The sequence below is a fragment of the Marmota flaviventris genome, chromosome 5 (assembly GCF_047511675.1).
Source record: "Marmota flaviventris isolate mMarFla1 chromosome 5, mMarFla1.hap1, whole genome shotgun sequence".
Taxonomy (NCBI): domain Eukaryota; kingdom Metazoa; phylum Chordata; class Mammalia; order Rodentia; family Sciuridae; genus Marmota; species Marmota flaviventris.
The window spans coordinates 62,963,388-62,979,101 of record NC_092502.1 but is presented as its reverse complement, the minus strand read 5'-3'; the positions used below and the strand labels follow the sequence as shown (position 1 = coordinate 62,979,101).

General features: G+C 37.0%; 1 protein-coding gene across 5 annotated transcripts in view; it reads left to right on the top strand.

Annotated features, from left to right (window-relative positions):
• The window catches only part of Fbxo38 (F-box protein 38), a 50,800-nt gene extending 44,106 nt beyond the window's left edge, over positions 1-6,694 (top strand). For all 5 annotated transcript variants that reach the window (XM_027949313.3, XM_027949311.3, XM_071612259.1 and 2 more), the window contains 5 exons: positions 1,893-2,059; positions 3,916-4,061; positions 4,676-4,779; positions 5,122-5,235; positions 6,093-6,694. In XM_027949313.3, coding sequence (XP_027805114.1) covers positions 1,893-2,059; positions 3,916-4,061; positions 4,676-4,779; positions 5,122-5,235; positions 6,093-6,271 — 710 coding nt within the window. In that variant the 3' untranslated portion in view covers positions 6,272-6,694. The remainder of the gene's footprint in view (positions 1-1,892; positions 2,060-3,915; positions 4,062-4,675; positions 4,780-5,121; positions 5,236-6,092) is intronic.
• The last annotated feature ends 9,020 nt before the right edge of the window (positions 6,695-15,714 follow it).

Below are 15,714 nucleotides of genomic sequence, written 5' to 3'. Positions count from 1 at the left end.
ACAAAACACATTGGCTTTTCTTTGTTTGTCTCTGACAATATTGATAGTAAACAAATTCCATGAAAAGATGCTTAGTAAACATTTTGTCAGAAATGAGGTGAATCCCAGAAAGGAGATTCATGCACTACCTCTCCCTTGCATTCTATAAGACTCCAGACCCTGGGGACCCTAGGCTCTGTGTTCACTCTGAAGAGGTAGTACTTTTCTCTAACCCAACCAAAGAGTTTGTTGGTCCTAAAACATCTAATAAATCATTATCTTCTATTGGGATTTCTTATTAAAATAGAAAACGTGAGTTCTTCAAAAATCTCAGCTATCATACAAGAAGATTCTTTTGAGCCATTCTGTCAGCATTTCACCCTCAACTCTGAGCTTATCTAAGCATTCCTCTAAAAGGAATAAGGAGGTTTCTGAGAATCTGGTTGATTTCCACTTCTGCACTTGACTCTTGAGTCTTCTCTAACCTGTTAATGAGTCACATGGCCTCATCCCCAGCCTTTTGCCCCTTGAAGCAAGTTGTTTAGTTCAGCTTATCATGGGACAGAAGATGTTAGATAAATAGCTCAGTCTTTAGTTACTTGCTAAATTAGTGACAGGTGAGATTAACCTTAACCATGTTTGGTTTTATTACAGAACCATTTGATCTTTATCACCATCTAGTCCTCTTTCTCTATCCTCCCAGTCTTCAACACCAGTTTCCATTCTTTGCACCACATCACAGAGGAGAAAATGAGCCTAAAAGGCAGGGCACTGGCTCCTTGTTTAAATAGCAAAGTTAGTTACAGGGAAGACTTACAGGGGAATATGGTATTTGTGTAAGGTATTTTACACCTGTATTTATGGAATGTTAAAAACATCAGGCAAATCAATCTTCTGGTTTCATAATCTATTTCATTTAATACTGTCTCTTGAGTTGGATCAGGCTGAAATTTGTGATTTAATAAAGGATATAGGGCTGGGGATATAGCTAAAAGGGTAGAGTGCTTGCTTAGCATGTGCAAGCCCCTGAGTTTGATTCCCAGCACCATACACACACACAAACACACAAAAAAAATGATACTTTCTTAAGTTGATGTACTAGTATAGTTAAGTGCATTTATTATATCACAGTTATTTTTTTCTATTACCTCATGTTCCATATTACAAACAGGAACACTGCTTAATCATGTTTTAAACCAGCATTTTCAATAGTACTTTTTGTAATGTGTATATGTTTTGTGTCCAAACTGTTTAATGTGATAAACACTAGCACATGTGGCTGTTGAACACTTGAGCTCATGCTTGAAGAACTGTAGTTTAATTTTCTCATATTTTAGCTTATTTAAATTTAAATAGTTCCTGATAGCTGATGGTTACCGTATTGTACTATACAGCCTTAGACTAAACTACTCAGGTATTTCTGGGCCTTTTCTTCCCTTGACCCAAGGTTCTGTTTCTGTACTTGTGATGGAATTAAAACCAGCTTTGCTCTTACCTGTGAGTGAATGTAAGATAAGATGTGCTAATTCCAGATTTATTTGACCATTTACCACAAGATTGTATAAATTAATAGTTATAATTCATTCTATTCAATAAATATTTTCTTAACAATTCCTGTGTGGGCAAGTCATTTTTTAGTACTTGGTTTATTTGACAGTAAATTCGTAGAAGAAAAAGGCACTTTAACATTGCCTCTAGTAGCATGAGGGCAACCAGCTTCTTTTGAACTGAACACAGTGAACCTTCAAATCCTTTTGTTAACTGTTATTTGTACTCTATCATAATAGTTGACTCATGTTAAAGATGTTTAGAACTGCAGCATCATCTGCTAATAATATCTAGGCCAGTCCTCCAAAGATGCTATATGTTTGTACAAATTACTTATAGAACTTGCCATTGTTTTCATTTTGTAGCTACCAGGTGCAGGGTACTGAAACATTTAAAAGTTGAAAATGCACCAATTGTAAACCGGTTTGACTATGCACAATGCAAGAAACTGAATATGGATCAGGTATTAGACCAGATACTAAGGATGCCTCCTGAGAGAAACCGTATCATATACCTCCGCCCAATGCAGCAGGTAACAAGCTATGCTCCTTTCTAATGATATATGCATTGTGGTTGACATTTATTTATTTTATCTTCAACCTTTTGGACTCAGCATTTATTCATTTGCTCAACCCACAGTAATGGTTCTTGAGATTCTGCAGAGTTCTTTTAACCAATCTAGACTGTCTTTGCTAATCCTTCATTAATGCTTCTCTACTAAAGTTTTTAGCAAGTTATATAGGGACATTGTCATTCAACAAGTTTGTATACTTATTAATAGTTACCTACAACTAAGAGCATAGACTCAAGAGTTCAAACTGCCCGATTTATATTCTGGCTTTCTGACCTATAGCAGATTTCTTAACTTCTGTGTCTTAATTTCTTTATTTGTAAAATTAAAATACAAGAATATACCTAGAGTTATTGTTATATTTCAGCTAATATATGTGATATATTATAACAGTTGCTTGTATATGGTAAGCAATAATGTGATAGCTACATTTATTATTTTTTTTTTTTCCTTTAGTTTTTTTTTTTTTTTTTTTTTTTTTTATTGTTGGCTGTTCAAAACATTACATAGTTCTTGATATATCATATTTCACAATTTGATTCAAGTGGGTTATGAGCTCCCATTTTTACCCCATATACAGATTGCAGAATCACATCAGTTACACATCCATTGATTTACATATTGCCATACTAGTGTCTGTTGTATTCTGCTGTCTTTCCTATCCTCTACTATCCCCCCTCCCCTCCCCTCCCCTCCCCTCCCCTCCCCTCTTCTCTCTCTGCCCCCTTTACTGACATTCGTTTGTCCCCCTTGTATTATTTTTCCCCTTCCCCTCACTTCCAGATGCCCTTCAATGGATGAATGGATAAAAAAAATGTGGCATTTATACACAATGGAGTATTACTCTGCATTAAAAAATGACAAAATCATAGAATTTACAGGGAAATGGATGGCATTAGAGCAGATTATGCTAAGTGAAGCTAGCCAATCCCTAAAAAACAAATGTCAAATGTCTTCTTTGATATAAGGAGAGTAGCTAAGAACAGAGTAGGGTCGAAGAGCATGAGAAGAAGATTAACATTAAACAGGGATGAGAGGTGGGAGGGAAAGGGAGAGAGAAGGGAAAATGCATGGAAATGGAGGGAGACCCTCAGAGGTATACAAAAGTACATACATTTATTATTTTTATTGTTATTAAATTTTTGTATGAGAGTGTGCTTGATGCCAAAAGAGAGTTTAAAAAAAAAACAGTTGAACCCTTGGGATCAGTGTGAGAGCTAGAGCCCAGAACAATCAGTTCAACAAATAAGTTTTTGAGTGACTCAGTATTAAAAATTTGCTGTATGCTGTAAAATCCAGAGAACACTTCCTTCCCAAAAAGGAAATAAACCTGTGTACCACTGAGATGGCCAGGTGGGATTTCATATTAGAGATTGGTAAGAGGGTGTTCCATGAGAAGTAAACAATGTAAACAGAGGCTACAAGGTGGAGAAGTGTGTTCTATCCTTAAGAAGACTCGTGATTTAGGTCAAATAGGTGTGTGGTTCTATGCATTCAGATATAGTCAGTACTAAAACCTGTAAAAGCCTTTCTCAGTAGTGACTACTGGGTTGATTGAGATCAGTTACCCAAATCAGGATTCTCTGGCTTTCCGGGTACTTACATAACAGTGAGAGATAAATCCATGAGTCTGCTGATCAGAGACTTGCTCCCCATTGTAGCAGGCTGTGTTCAGATTCACATATGACTATTTGATTTTCAAATCAGCCGAAGATTTTGATACTGAGAGGACCCAAGGAAACTCATTCAAGCACTGGGACATAGATCCCTAAGACCTTCTTTCTTGGTCCAAGACCTCTTTATGATATCTCCCACAGGTGGACACACTAACTTTGGAGCAGAAGCTGTTTAGTGGTCCCTATCCCTATCACATCTGTATTATTCATGAATTCAGTAACCCTCCCAATGTACGGAACAAAGTGCGCATTCGCAGCTGGATGGACACTATAGCAAACATCAATCAGTAAGTAACTCTGACTCTGAAAAGCCTTTTCAGTCATTTCTCATAGTGGAGGGTCCCTGAAGCAAATCTCAATTATTCCTCCTTTTAAATCATTTCATCTGAGCTTTACAGGCAAGCATTTCATGAAATTAACATTTGTGAAAAACTGAGGGAAATGAGAACTTAAAACTAAAGAGTGTGCATGTATATATGTAGCTTTTTATTTTCAAACTTAAAGTTATACAAGAACAGACTAATTGTATGTTTGACTATTTCTTTGGTTATGGGACATGGAAAAGAGATCAAGTTGAAGAAAATAATAAGACTGCTATTTTACATTATCAGAAAATTAGACTTTCTATGTATTTGCTATATAAATGTATTAAGCATTCTCTATACTCAAAATATTTGCTTAGAGAATGGTTTTCTTTCCCCAGTAGGGCTTTGAAAATAGTAAAAAAGTAACTTTGACCTGATTAGACTTAACATTCTCTAGTTTGAGTGCTATTAGAGTCAATATTTTGTCTGAGATGTTTGTAGAATCTGGCCTAGAACATTTTGATGGCTTCTTTCTACTCAACACCCTAACATTTTCAGTTTTCCAATTTTTGTTTAATTTTACCTGTTTCCTCTAGGGAGCTCATTAAGTATGAATTCTTCCCTGAAGCCACTCGAAGTGAAGAAGACTTAAAGAAATACCCCAAATACCCTTGGGGGAGAGAAATCTATACTTTAGAGGGTAATGTATTTACCAATGATTAGAAAGCTAAATAGCTGTGAGCTGGATGGAAGGACATGACTTAGGGAAAATATGAATGGGAATCTCTGAATACCTGCAAGAAGCAGGAACCAAATAAATATTGCTCTGCCTGTATAAGTCTTTGCTATCTAGAACAAACAGAGTAATGATGAAAGACAGAAAGTGGTGAAAATTTAATGTGATTTGAGACTTAGAAGTGACTTGAAAACACCTGGCTCAATCTCTATTTTGCATTAAAATGCTACTTAAGGAAAGTACAGAGTTTAACCCTATCAGCACTTCCATACCAATAACACTTTTGCCTCTGTCTTCTAATTTTAGGTGTTGTGGACGGAGCTCCATATTCCATGATTTCTGACTTCCCTTGGCTAAGATCACTGAGGGCAGCAGAGCCCAACAGCTTTGCCCGATATGATTTTGAAGATGATGAAGAAAGTAATTATGACCTGACTTGATTTGCATTGTGTAGTTTGGGTATATCCTACTAAATAGTTAATATTTTGTTTGAAAAAGAACAGAGAAACTTTTAAATGGTTTCCCATATAAATATTTTATCCCTCATCTCCAAAAAATAACTCTGAATTTGTACATTGTAGATGCTCAACAGACTCACTATGTATATATGACAGGGAAGATTCCTTCAGATAGATTTTCCTATTAGATTTCTTTGTATTATATAAATTTTTAATTTTGTTGTTCTGGTTGAACCCAGGACCTTGTCCATACATATGGTGCATACACTATAGCACTGAGCTCCATCCCCAGCAAATTACCTAAATATTTATAATCTTGTTACTCTTTATTGAAGCATTTATCAACAATACTGTTACAGAATTGTTCTTCTACAACTTATGAGCTCCTTGTTGCATGGCACATGGGAACTATGATAATTTAGGTACAGAAATTTAGGGAGAAGCTTTTAATAGAGTCCCCAGGTATTAAGGCACTTGTATATTCATTTGTAGCTACATTTTTTAAAGAACTATTTTATAGGGGAATTAAGTTTTATGAACTACACATACATGTATATGACCTACCTGTCTGGTGTGTCATTAGTTGACCAGGGGGTTTCAAGCATACCTTCTCAGGCATCAAACATGGTATAAAACTAATGCGATAAGGACTCATTCCATGAACTCTTCATACATCATTATGTTATATTGTCATGTGTAGGAATATTTTCTGAACCAGCATATCAAATTGACTTTCTAAATAATTCTGATTCTGTTTATTGTATGTGTCTTCCCTCCTCCCTCCCTCCCTCCCTCTCTCTCTCTCTCTCTCATTTCCAGGTACTATCTATGCTCCTCGAAGGAAAGGACAGCTATCTGCAGACATCTGTATGGAAACAATAGGGGAAGAAATCTCAGAGATGCGGCAGATGAAGAAGGGTGTGTTTCAGCGAGTAGTGGCAATTTTTATCCACTATTGTGATGTTAATGGAGAACCAGTTGAAGACGACTACATTTGATTGGTTCTTCCTCCTTTCCAACTATTCTGACAGAAAGCAGCTAGGGTCATCCAGTTGCCAGAATGCTTCACGGGGTCATGGGGCATGGAGGTCGGAGGCCCTGGCTCAGTTTGGTATATAGGAAATGTATAACGAACATTGAAATTGTATACAAAGATTTGTAAATAGCAGAAATATACAGACACTTCCTAAAGTACCAACTTTATATCATATGTTTATACAATTTAATTTAAAAATTTACTTTAATGAAGGCAGATAATTTGAGAGTTCATTTTGTTCTTTTGTTTCCTGACTTAGTTCATTAAAGTGTCATTTTTTGACTGAGCCCCCATTTACTATATTCTTAATAATCACCGTCATCCCCTTAAATCTGTGCCTTTTTCTTCTCGAGCAAAGCTGTTTGAGTAAATCTGTTGAAGAGTGTGTCTTGTGTGCTTTTTTTTGTTATTAAAATACAATTAAACTGTATAGTCAAAAAGGCTATATGTTTCTGTACAAAAATATGGTTCCTTTTTTTTCCTTGATATTATAGTTGCCATGTTTCTTTAAATAAAGACTCATGTGCTTAAAAAAAATGAATTTGAGGGAGAAATGGAAAAGTTTCCAAAGCATTTCTAGTTATTTATTTCCACATTCAATTGTGTATATGCTTTATCTTGAATATAAAATAAAAGTTTATTAAAAACTTTTTTTTTTTTTTTTTTGCCTTGGACCTGAGTCCCTTTTTTTAAGGAAGAGTAGCAAATACTGCACAAAATAGTGATATATAGAGTTGTCTAAATAAGTTTCCACAGTTGTCCAGTTTGAATAGTGTTACAGGTGTGTACCACCATGCCTGGCTGCAGTTCTTAATTCGTTTAAAGTTTCATGACTGCAAGAGCTTCAACTCAGAACACTGTATGATACAACGTTGGGATCAGCAAAATTTCCCAGAATTCCTGGTCATCAGAAGATGCCCTTTGTCCTTTCCAAAGAACAGAAATTATCCTGATGTGGCATGATGTATATTGTATTATAGTGTCAGGAGTCAGAGCAAGAACTTTAGAGCAACACCTGTCTTCTAGGCATGGCTTTGCCACTTGGGAGCTGAGTAAAGTTAGCAAGGTACATCAACTGAAGTTCTTCAGAAAAAATTTCAAAACCCTCCCCTGTTGGAATCACAGTGAAACAAATTGTTTGCCATGTAGCATACTGGGAAAAGGGTTATATTAGATCAAAGGAAGTTATGATTAAAAACATAATAACATGCTGCACATAGCAAAAACTTACATCTGAGTTCTGCAAACAGAATATTCCAGAAAATTAGAACATACCCTGGGGGAGAAGTTATTAGTTACAGAATAAAAACACTGTACTGATAAAATAGAATTCCTGCTTACTGGCATATTAAGCTACTTGCTGATGAAAAAAGTATGAGGAGCCAAACTCAAGCAGCTTAGCTTGAGTATCTGTTTCAGATACTGGCAGTTGAGAAACAGAAACAGGAGCACACAGTGTCTCAGGATGGCTGTAGGACAGGTTACATTAAAACGTTTGTATGGCATCAATGCCTATTAAATATCCAACCAATCCAAAATGGAGACATCAACTCTTACTCTCCTGTCTCCTGATAAACCCCTTCCTTAAGCTTCTGAGTATGAGGAACCTAGATTAAATGAGGACATCCCCCTAACACCTTTGGAAGATTTCCCACTACCACCACCCTTTTTCTAATAACTTCTAAAAAGAGTGATTTTAAGTGGGAACCTGCACTACAATGTTGTATAGAGGAGGCCAAACAATCGGGTGAAATGCTGAAAGTTTTTCCAGTGCTAAGACAAAAATAACCATAATCTACCACATGATGGCTTACCTTTTGCAGCTTTTAAGGAGATGCAAAAGTCTGTAATGGAGAATGGGGTACAGTGCCATTTCTATCAGAGGCTTAACTGAAGGCATTGCCAAAGCATATGAAATGATTACACGGGATTGGAGACGCTAATGAGAACAATACTTACAACTGCCCAATAGAACCTCTGGTTCCAAGAATGGCGAGACGACCTTAATATTTTTGCAGTTAATAATCTCAATAATGGGGTCCCCATAATTTTTGGTCAACTTACAGGCCAAAGGAACTCTAGTATGGTAGGCCAACCAGTAATGACTTGGGGTGCAGTCTTCTCAGGCTGCAGTTAGAACCTGGCATAGATGCCTGATATGAAAACTCCCACTGGCTCTTTTTCACAAATCTTCCAGGGACCCACAGAGCCATATGTGGGTTTTGTCAACAAGATGCAAAATGGAGAATGGAGGAAAGGAGATAGGAAAAGGAAAGGCAGTGGAATGAATCATATAATTTTCCCATGTACATATGTGAAAACAACAGTGAATTCCACCATCAAAAAAATATCCATAAGAATGGGACCCTAACTAGAAAAAATATACATATTCCATACTTGCATAATTATATCAAAATGGATTCTGCTGTCATGTATAACCAAAAAGAACCAATTAAAAAATTGAAAGCACTGAAGCTGCTAATGTGTTGGCCCTTACTGTGGCTTATGAGAATGCTAATCAAGATTGTAAGAAAGTTCTAGTTCCTCTTGCCTTTTGGAGAACTAGAATACATTCATGTACGTTCTCTAATATCTAGGTGCATTCAACAGCTCAATCCAGAGAAATTTTGCACTGTTAGACAACACTTTCTGTCAGCATTTGCTACTATAGATGCCCTCTACTATTAGAACTAATAATGGCCCAGCCTACATTTCTACTGCTTTTCAATCCTTTTGTACTCAAGGGAACATCAATCTCAAAAATGATATTCCTTATAACCCTCAAGAACAAGCTATCATTGAAAGAACACATCAATCCTTAATAAATATGTCATTTAAGCTTAAGAAGGGGGGAATATACATCTACCATGTATACCTCAAGAGCAACTAATGCAAGCTTCATTAACTAAATTTTTTAAATCAAATGAACGGGCTAACTGCCACACAGTGACACTTCTTTTACACATCCCCGTCTGTTTTGGAACAAATGCATCTTCGAGTACTATATAGGTTACCAGAACAGGGTCTGAAATAATAGGATCCTGCTTTACTGATAACCTGGGGATGAGGCTATGTGCTATTTCACTACCATCTGGTACTGTCTGGATTTCTTATCAAACCCTATTATGAGTTGACTCAATCAGAAGGATCTTTTTTCCATCTTCAAGGTCATAATCAGCCTTCCTCCGTGTATGACTCCTCCCCTGAGACCCTGTCCACTACCCTTTCCAGCCTTTTACGAATCATCCAACTTGGGGAGACTTTAAAGGCCGCTAAGACACCAAAAATCTTATTTTTGATTATGATCTCTGTGATTACTAACAATTCATCTAAACAGGTAGTAATAATCAGGGAAGTTGGATACTTATAATTTTGCTCATTCTTTCCATTCCCATGGGGAAAGCCTATATATATTGGACACGTGTTCTGAATTCACTTTATTTTACTGCTGTAGATTGGATTCATCCTGAGCTTCCCATTAACTCCAATGATTACTGTTGGGCTACAATTAAATCCAACTCAACTCTTTCAGGAACTCTCTACATCTATCGATAATTCTTTGATTTGGCATAAAATGTCTAGAGATTGGAGTGTATGTAGTCCTAGTCTTCCCATCTACTATCAATAGTATACCATGTGCTCAAATAACAGAACAATGGTACATGAATCATACTTAACAAAAATAAATCTCACATGAGTGACATGAAATATCAGAGGTTAATAAAAAGATAGGATTTACAGGATGACCTAATTCCCAATACCATTACCACTCAAAATGCTCTATTCCTATTTGCCATGACCTATATCTCCCGGACTAATCCAGGAGCATTTGCAGTTTCCCCCATTTTACTAAACAAAATTTAACTTCAGATTTAATTCTAGAAAACTGGAAACCAGCAGATTTGGATTTACTGCCACTTAATGCTACCACATGGGCATTTTCATTGTCCTTTCATTATAATGGAAGTCACATTCAAGTTGTTAAGTCACATTTAAGTTGTTGTCTAGTTCATAAGTCTTCTCGATATTCCCCAAGCCATAAAACTGATGCTTTGAGAGCCTGTAGCCTTTGTGATATCTGTTGATCAATATGAGTCTTTTTTTTTGTAATTGTGATGTAACATTTGCATACAACTATTCAATTGATGAGCTGTTTGCAAGGAAGTGGCTAGCACCGTGGCTGGAACAATTAGAATCCAGGACTGGCAAGTGCCATGGGAGCATTATGTATAAATTCCACTAATTCATGTTCCCAGCCTCATACTATTATATGGTGGTTGGGATTAGCCTTTGTTCCCTGAGATCTCAGGCACAGGCATTGGGAACATTTTTCTATGCAATGGTTATGGAAATGGAATGAAATGGAAGCTTATATAATTGTGTGTACAATTAAACCTTATATTCTATTCTGGCATTAATTCAACTTAAAAACATTTGCAATACTAGTTATGAATCATATCCCTATAAAGTAAAGGAAATAAGATGTGGTTAACCCTTGGTTATTCTGCCCATAATATCACCACTTTAAATATTATTGAAATTGTAATGTTAAAACAATGAGCTCATGGATGGATGCCAGTTAATCCTATCCATCTGTGGCATAATGGATTATCTATATAAAATTAATATTATATAGACCTAAAATTTTTTTTTGCTACTGTCATAGTCATTATTATTGCTATTACTGTCACAGCAGCAACTGCTGCTACAGTAGCCACATGCTAGCCCCTTCCTTGCAAACAGCTCATCAATTGAATACTTATCTGCAAATTGTTACATCACAATTATAAAAAACAGACTCATATTGACTGACAGATATTACAAAGGTTAGACACTCTCAAAGCATCAGTTTTATGACTTGGGGAACATCAAGAAGACTTATAGACTAGACAATAACTTGAATGAGACTCAGGGTTTCCTCGATTTTGTGTCACATCTTTACCTTACAATGATACCTCTGGAAATTCATCAAATATTGAGCAATTGCTGTTATCTCCTTTTGCATTTCTTCGTGATAAAGATTTTAATGCACTTCAGAATGAACTAGTGGAACAATTCTCTCTTCTTACACCACAAGAACATCATAACACTATACAACGGTTAACACAATTTATCCATTCTCTATCCCCTTCATCTTGGTTTGCAGTAATAAATCTTCAATAGTGGATTCTTCCCTTCCTAATTGGTCTGCTAGCTCTGATTCCAATTTACAACATACCCACTATATCACCATGCCATAAGAAGAACCATCCTACGACACACACCACTACCATGATTACCATAGCACCTTCAACAAAACCAGCAACAGATTAAGATTTGATGGAACTATCTTTGTTTACAAAAAGGGGACTTTCCAAATAGACTCAAGGAACTGTGGTCTGTACAAGGTATAAAGTCCTTCAGAATTAGTCCAACCCCTTCATTTATAGGGGATATTGAAGCCCAGGGGACAATGGCTCACCCATGGTCAGGGCTTGGTGTGGGCTGGGTAGGACAAGCAGCCAAGTGTCTATTCCCACTACACTGCCTTCACTATGACTAACAGGAAGGCCGGTTGCCAGTAAGTTTTCCTAATACTAAAGTATTTGAGTGATTATCAGTCTCTTTTTTCAAAGGTCTCTTTTTGTTTTCTCAAGGCTTTTAAAATTCTACCTATTACCTTAGAAAGTATAAGTATTTCATTCCTTCATCTATTTATCACATTGTTTTTAACTCAGCTAGCTTTCCTTTTAATTAGAAAGGTGTAATTCAACTAGTCAAGTTATAACTAATAATCAGTAATAATCTGAATATCCCAGATATTTCAGAACAATATGGAATCCCCGGTTCCTTAGCAAAAATCCAATCTAATCCTGTTTTGTTTTGGGTAGCAGAGATTGAACCTAGGGGCACTCAACCACTGAGCCACAACCCCAGCACTTTTTATTTTTTATTTTGAGACATGGTCTTGCTATGGACCTTACTAGGTTGCTGAGGCTGGCCTTGAACTTGCTAATTTCCTGCCTCAGCCTCCTCATTTGCTGGGATTGCAGGCGTGTACCACTTCACCTGGCCTATTTTTGTTGCTGTTGTTGTTAACTGTCACAGGAACAATTAAATCCTCTAAATAATGCATACATTAGCCACAAGAGGCCGCTGCTTTTCAACTTTTCTTGGTGTATCCTTCTCATCTTTTTATCTTCTAACCCTGTTTGGTAAGGAAGTACAACAAGCACAGAAATGATTGTGAATATAACAAGACCAGACAACTGAACAACACAAACCTTGGAAGATGCCCACTTTTGTGGCATTTGGTAAATGTGTACAGACTAATTGTTTGGATAAAAATTGCCTTACAGCAGGTGTCAGCAAACTTCCTGTACAGGGTCAGAGGGTAAGTATTAGGCTCAATGGACCACAATTCTCTGGGAGATCTACTAATGTCTTGAGTATATTTGAATGGACATGGCTGTTACAATAAAACTTTATTTAGGAATACAAATTTGAATTCCACATAATTTTAACCAAATATTATGCTTGAGTTTTTTTCCTCGGGCATTTAAAAAAAAGTAAAAGCCATCCTAAAGGCTTACTGACCAAATATGGCCTCAGGCCACAGTTTGCACAGACTTGCCATCAGGAACTGAGTTATCCTATTTTTCCAGTTATGTTACCAGCTTGTATAGTATCTGGTGTGCGTTTTTTTTTTTAAAGGCCTTAAGAAATATTTCATGGATGACAAATGACTGAATTAGTATCAATATTGATGATCTATGACTGAATTAATGTTGATTTTGATGGTATGTAATTAAATGTCAGTATCAGAAAGAGACTCTTGTATCTCTTGCTGCCAGGTATGAGTCTAAAACTTTCTCTAAATAACAACTTGCACCACAATTCCTCATAACTGTGACTTCATATATGGAATCAGAAGAACTGGATGCAGATTCTGACTTCCTCAAACAACTGCTTGATGGCCAAGAGAATAGTCACCACCTTTGCCCTTTAGCCTCTTCTGTAAAATGGTAATAAGTAATATTACTCACCTGCTGGGCAGTCGTGAAGGTCCAATGAGAACCGGAAGTGAATTGGACAACATGATGCAAATGGAGGTAGTATTGCTTCTACTTTCATAATTCCCCTTATGAAAGGTAGGGGAGGTTTGGACTAATCTTTCTATAACCCGTTCTTTAGACCAGACCCCAGGACGGATGGTGGGATACAGAACAACTGAGGCTGTCAAGAGGACATAACAAAAGCATGAAACGAAAGCTCACATTTTTTAAAGTGATTACCAAGGGCTTTTGTCTCCTTGTACTAACATTTTAGAAAACGTATGATCATACTTTAGAGGAAGGTGGGGTTTAACAGGTTGAGAAAACACACATCTACGAATTGGTGGAAGTGTCATATGTCTGACTCGAAAGCCTGCACAGCTGGGGCAATTTCTCAGTCCCTCAAAGTGGGAGGAGGTTTGGTGAGGTCCATTGCAGGACCTTCCCCAACAGCAAAGCTGCCAAACCAGAGCTGCTGCTGCTGCTGCTTAAATTTGAAACCAGTCCAGCTACCCTTCATATGGTTAGCACAGTCCCAGCAAAAGGAGGCTGCTGATTCTCTGATGCAGGACTTGGATCCCTGGCTCACACACAGATGTAACTAGAACTAAAAGAAACAACACTGCAAAGTATACAATGTTTGAAACAGAAAATTCATACACAACAGTAGCAATAAAAAAAAGAATAACTTGTGTAAAGTGAAGTTTGGGGTTAAAAAGGAAAGTTGCAAATCATATACAGATTCATTAATTTATATATAAGAACAAAAAAAAACCTCACCTCATATTTTTATTTGTACATTATAATAACTAACTAGAAAAAATCTTAAATTATATTAACCAAATGATAAGAACAATTATTTCTGGGGAGGCAAGTGGGACTGAGTTGGGGTCAAAGGGTATTTTGCTGCATCCATGGAATTAGAACTTTTTATAGTGGGAACAACTGCATAAATGCATCATTTGTGTAAACCCATAATTTATATAATCTAAAATGTTTCATTTTTATATTTAGAAATAAATTTAAAGAAGATGGAAAAAACAAAAGCACTTTGTTAGAATGAAGGGACCTAAAGTGTTTTCCATCCTGACTTCTGCCCCATATAATAAGCTCTGTGTCTTCAGGAAGACACTTGCACCAAGAAAGTCCTTTTCCTCTCCAGTAAAATGAAATCAACCATGCCTCCCCACAAGCTCCTGTAAGAGACTCAGAGACAGGACGTCAAGTGCCTGCAGTGGAGAGTTGATATTTACTGGGACAAGTGTGATCATAGCCAAAGAATGTTCCAGGTTCCAACCAAGAAATGCAAGGAAGTCAAACAGCCTTCGGTAGGGGCCACTCCTGCTATGAGCAGTCCCTGTGAGAATCTGGAATATAAAGGACCCATGCTTTCTTTGCCTCACAGTCTGTTGTTGGTTGTTCAATAACACCAGGCTACTATGTCTGTACTAGAAAGACTATGAAAGATCAGTGCAGAGAGCCTTTCCTGCTGATTAGTCCTGAATTAGACCTGATTAGACCTGAATCCCTCCACCATTCAAGTAGGTAAATTGAGGTCCAGAGAAGAGAGCAATTGAGTGGCAGAATTCAGACTGGAATAGCCACATCTGGAGATGCTCTTCAGATCTGCAGGTGATGAAGAAGAAAAATACCCAGGCCACAGGTGAGAGCTTGTTTACAGTTCTCTCCTAGCTCAGGGTCTCACACATGAATATGAATTGAATTAATCCAACCAAATAAGAACAGTTGGGCATGTTTAGTACTGTGGACTTTATGATCAGACTTCCCGAATTTGCATTCAAAAATCCATACACCCCAGGGTTATTAACAGGTGTCTCAGTTGAGGTTGCTCACCTGTAAAGTGGGGGTAATTTTGGCACTTATCTAAGAATTTTATGAGGTTCAAATGACATAATTCATGTAAAGCATTTATCCACAGTGCCTAGCACCATGGAGCTCATTAATAACTTCTTTGCTTGGTACAATAGCATTCACCTGTAATCCCCGGGACTCCAGAGGCAGAAGGAGGAGGATGGCAAATTCAAGACTAGTATCCGGAACTTAGTGAGGCCCTGTCTCAAAATTATAAAATAAAACTGGGTACAGTGGTGCACACCAGTAATCCCAGCAACTTGGGAGGCTGAGGCAGGAGGATCAGAAGTTCAAAGCCAGCCTCAGTAACTTAGTGAGGCCCTGTCTCAAAATAAAAATAAATAAATAAATAAGAAGGGCTTGGAATGTGGTTCAGTGGTAAAGTTCCCCTGGGTTCAACACCCAGTACCAAAAAAATTTTCAAAGTAATTAATAAATAAAAAATATGAAATAAAAACAAAAAGGGCTGTGATATAAATCAGTAGTGCAGCACATCTGG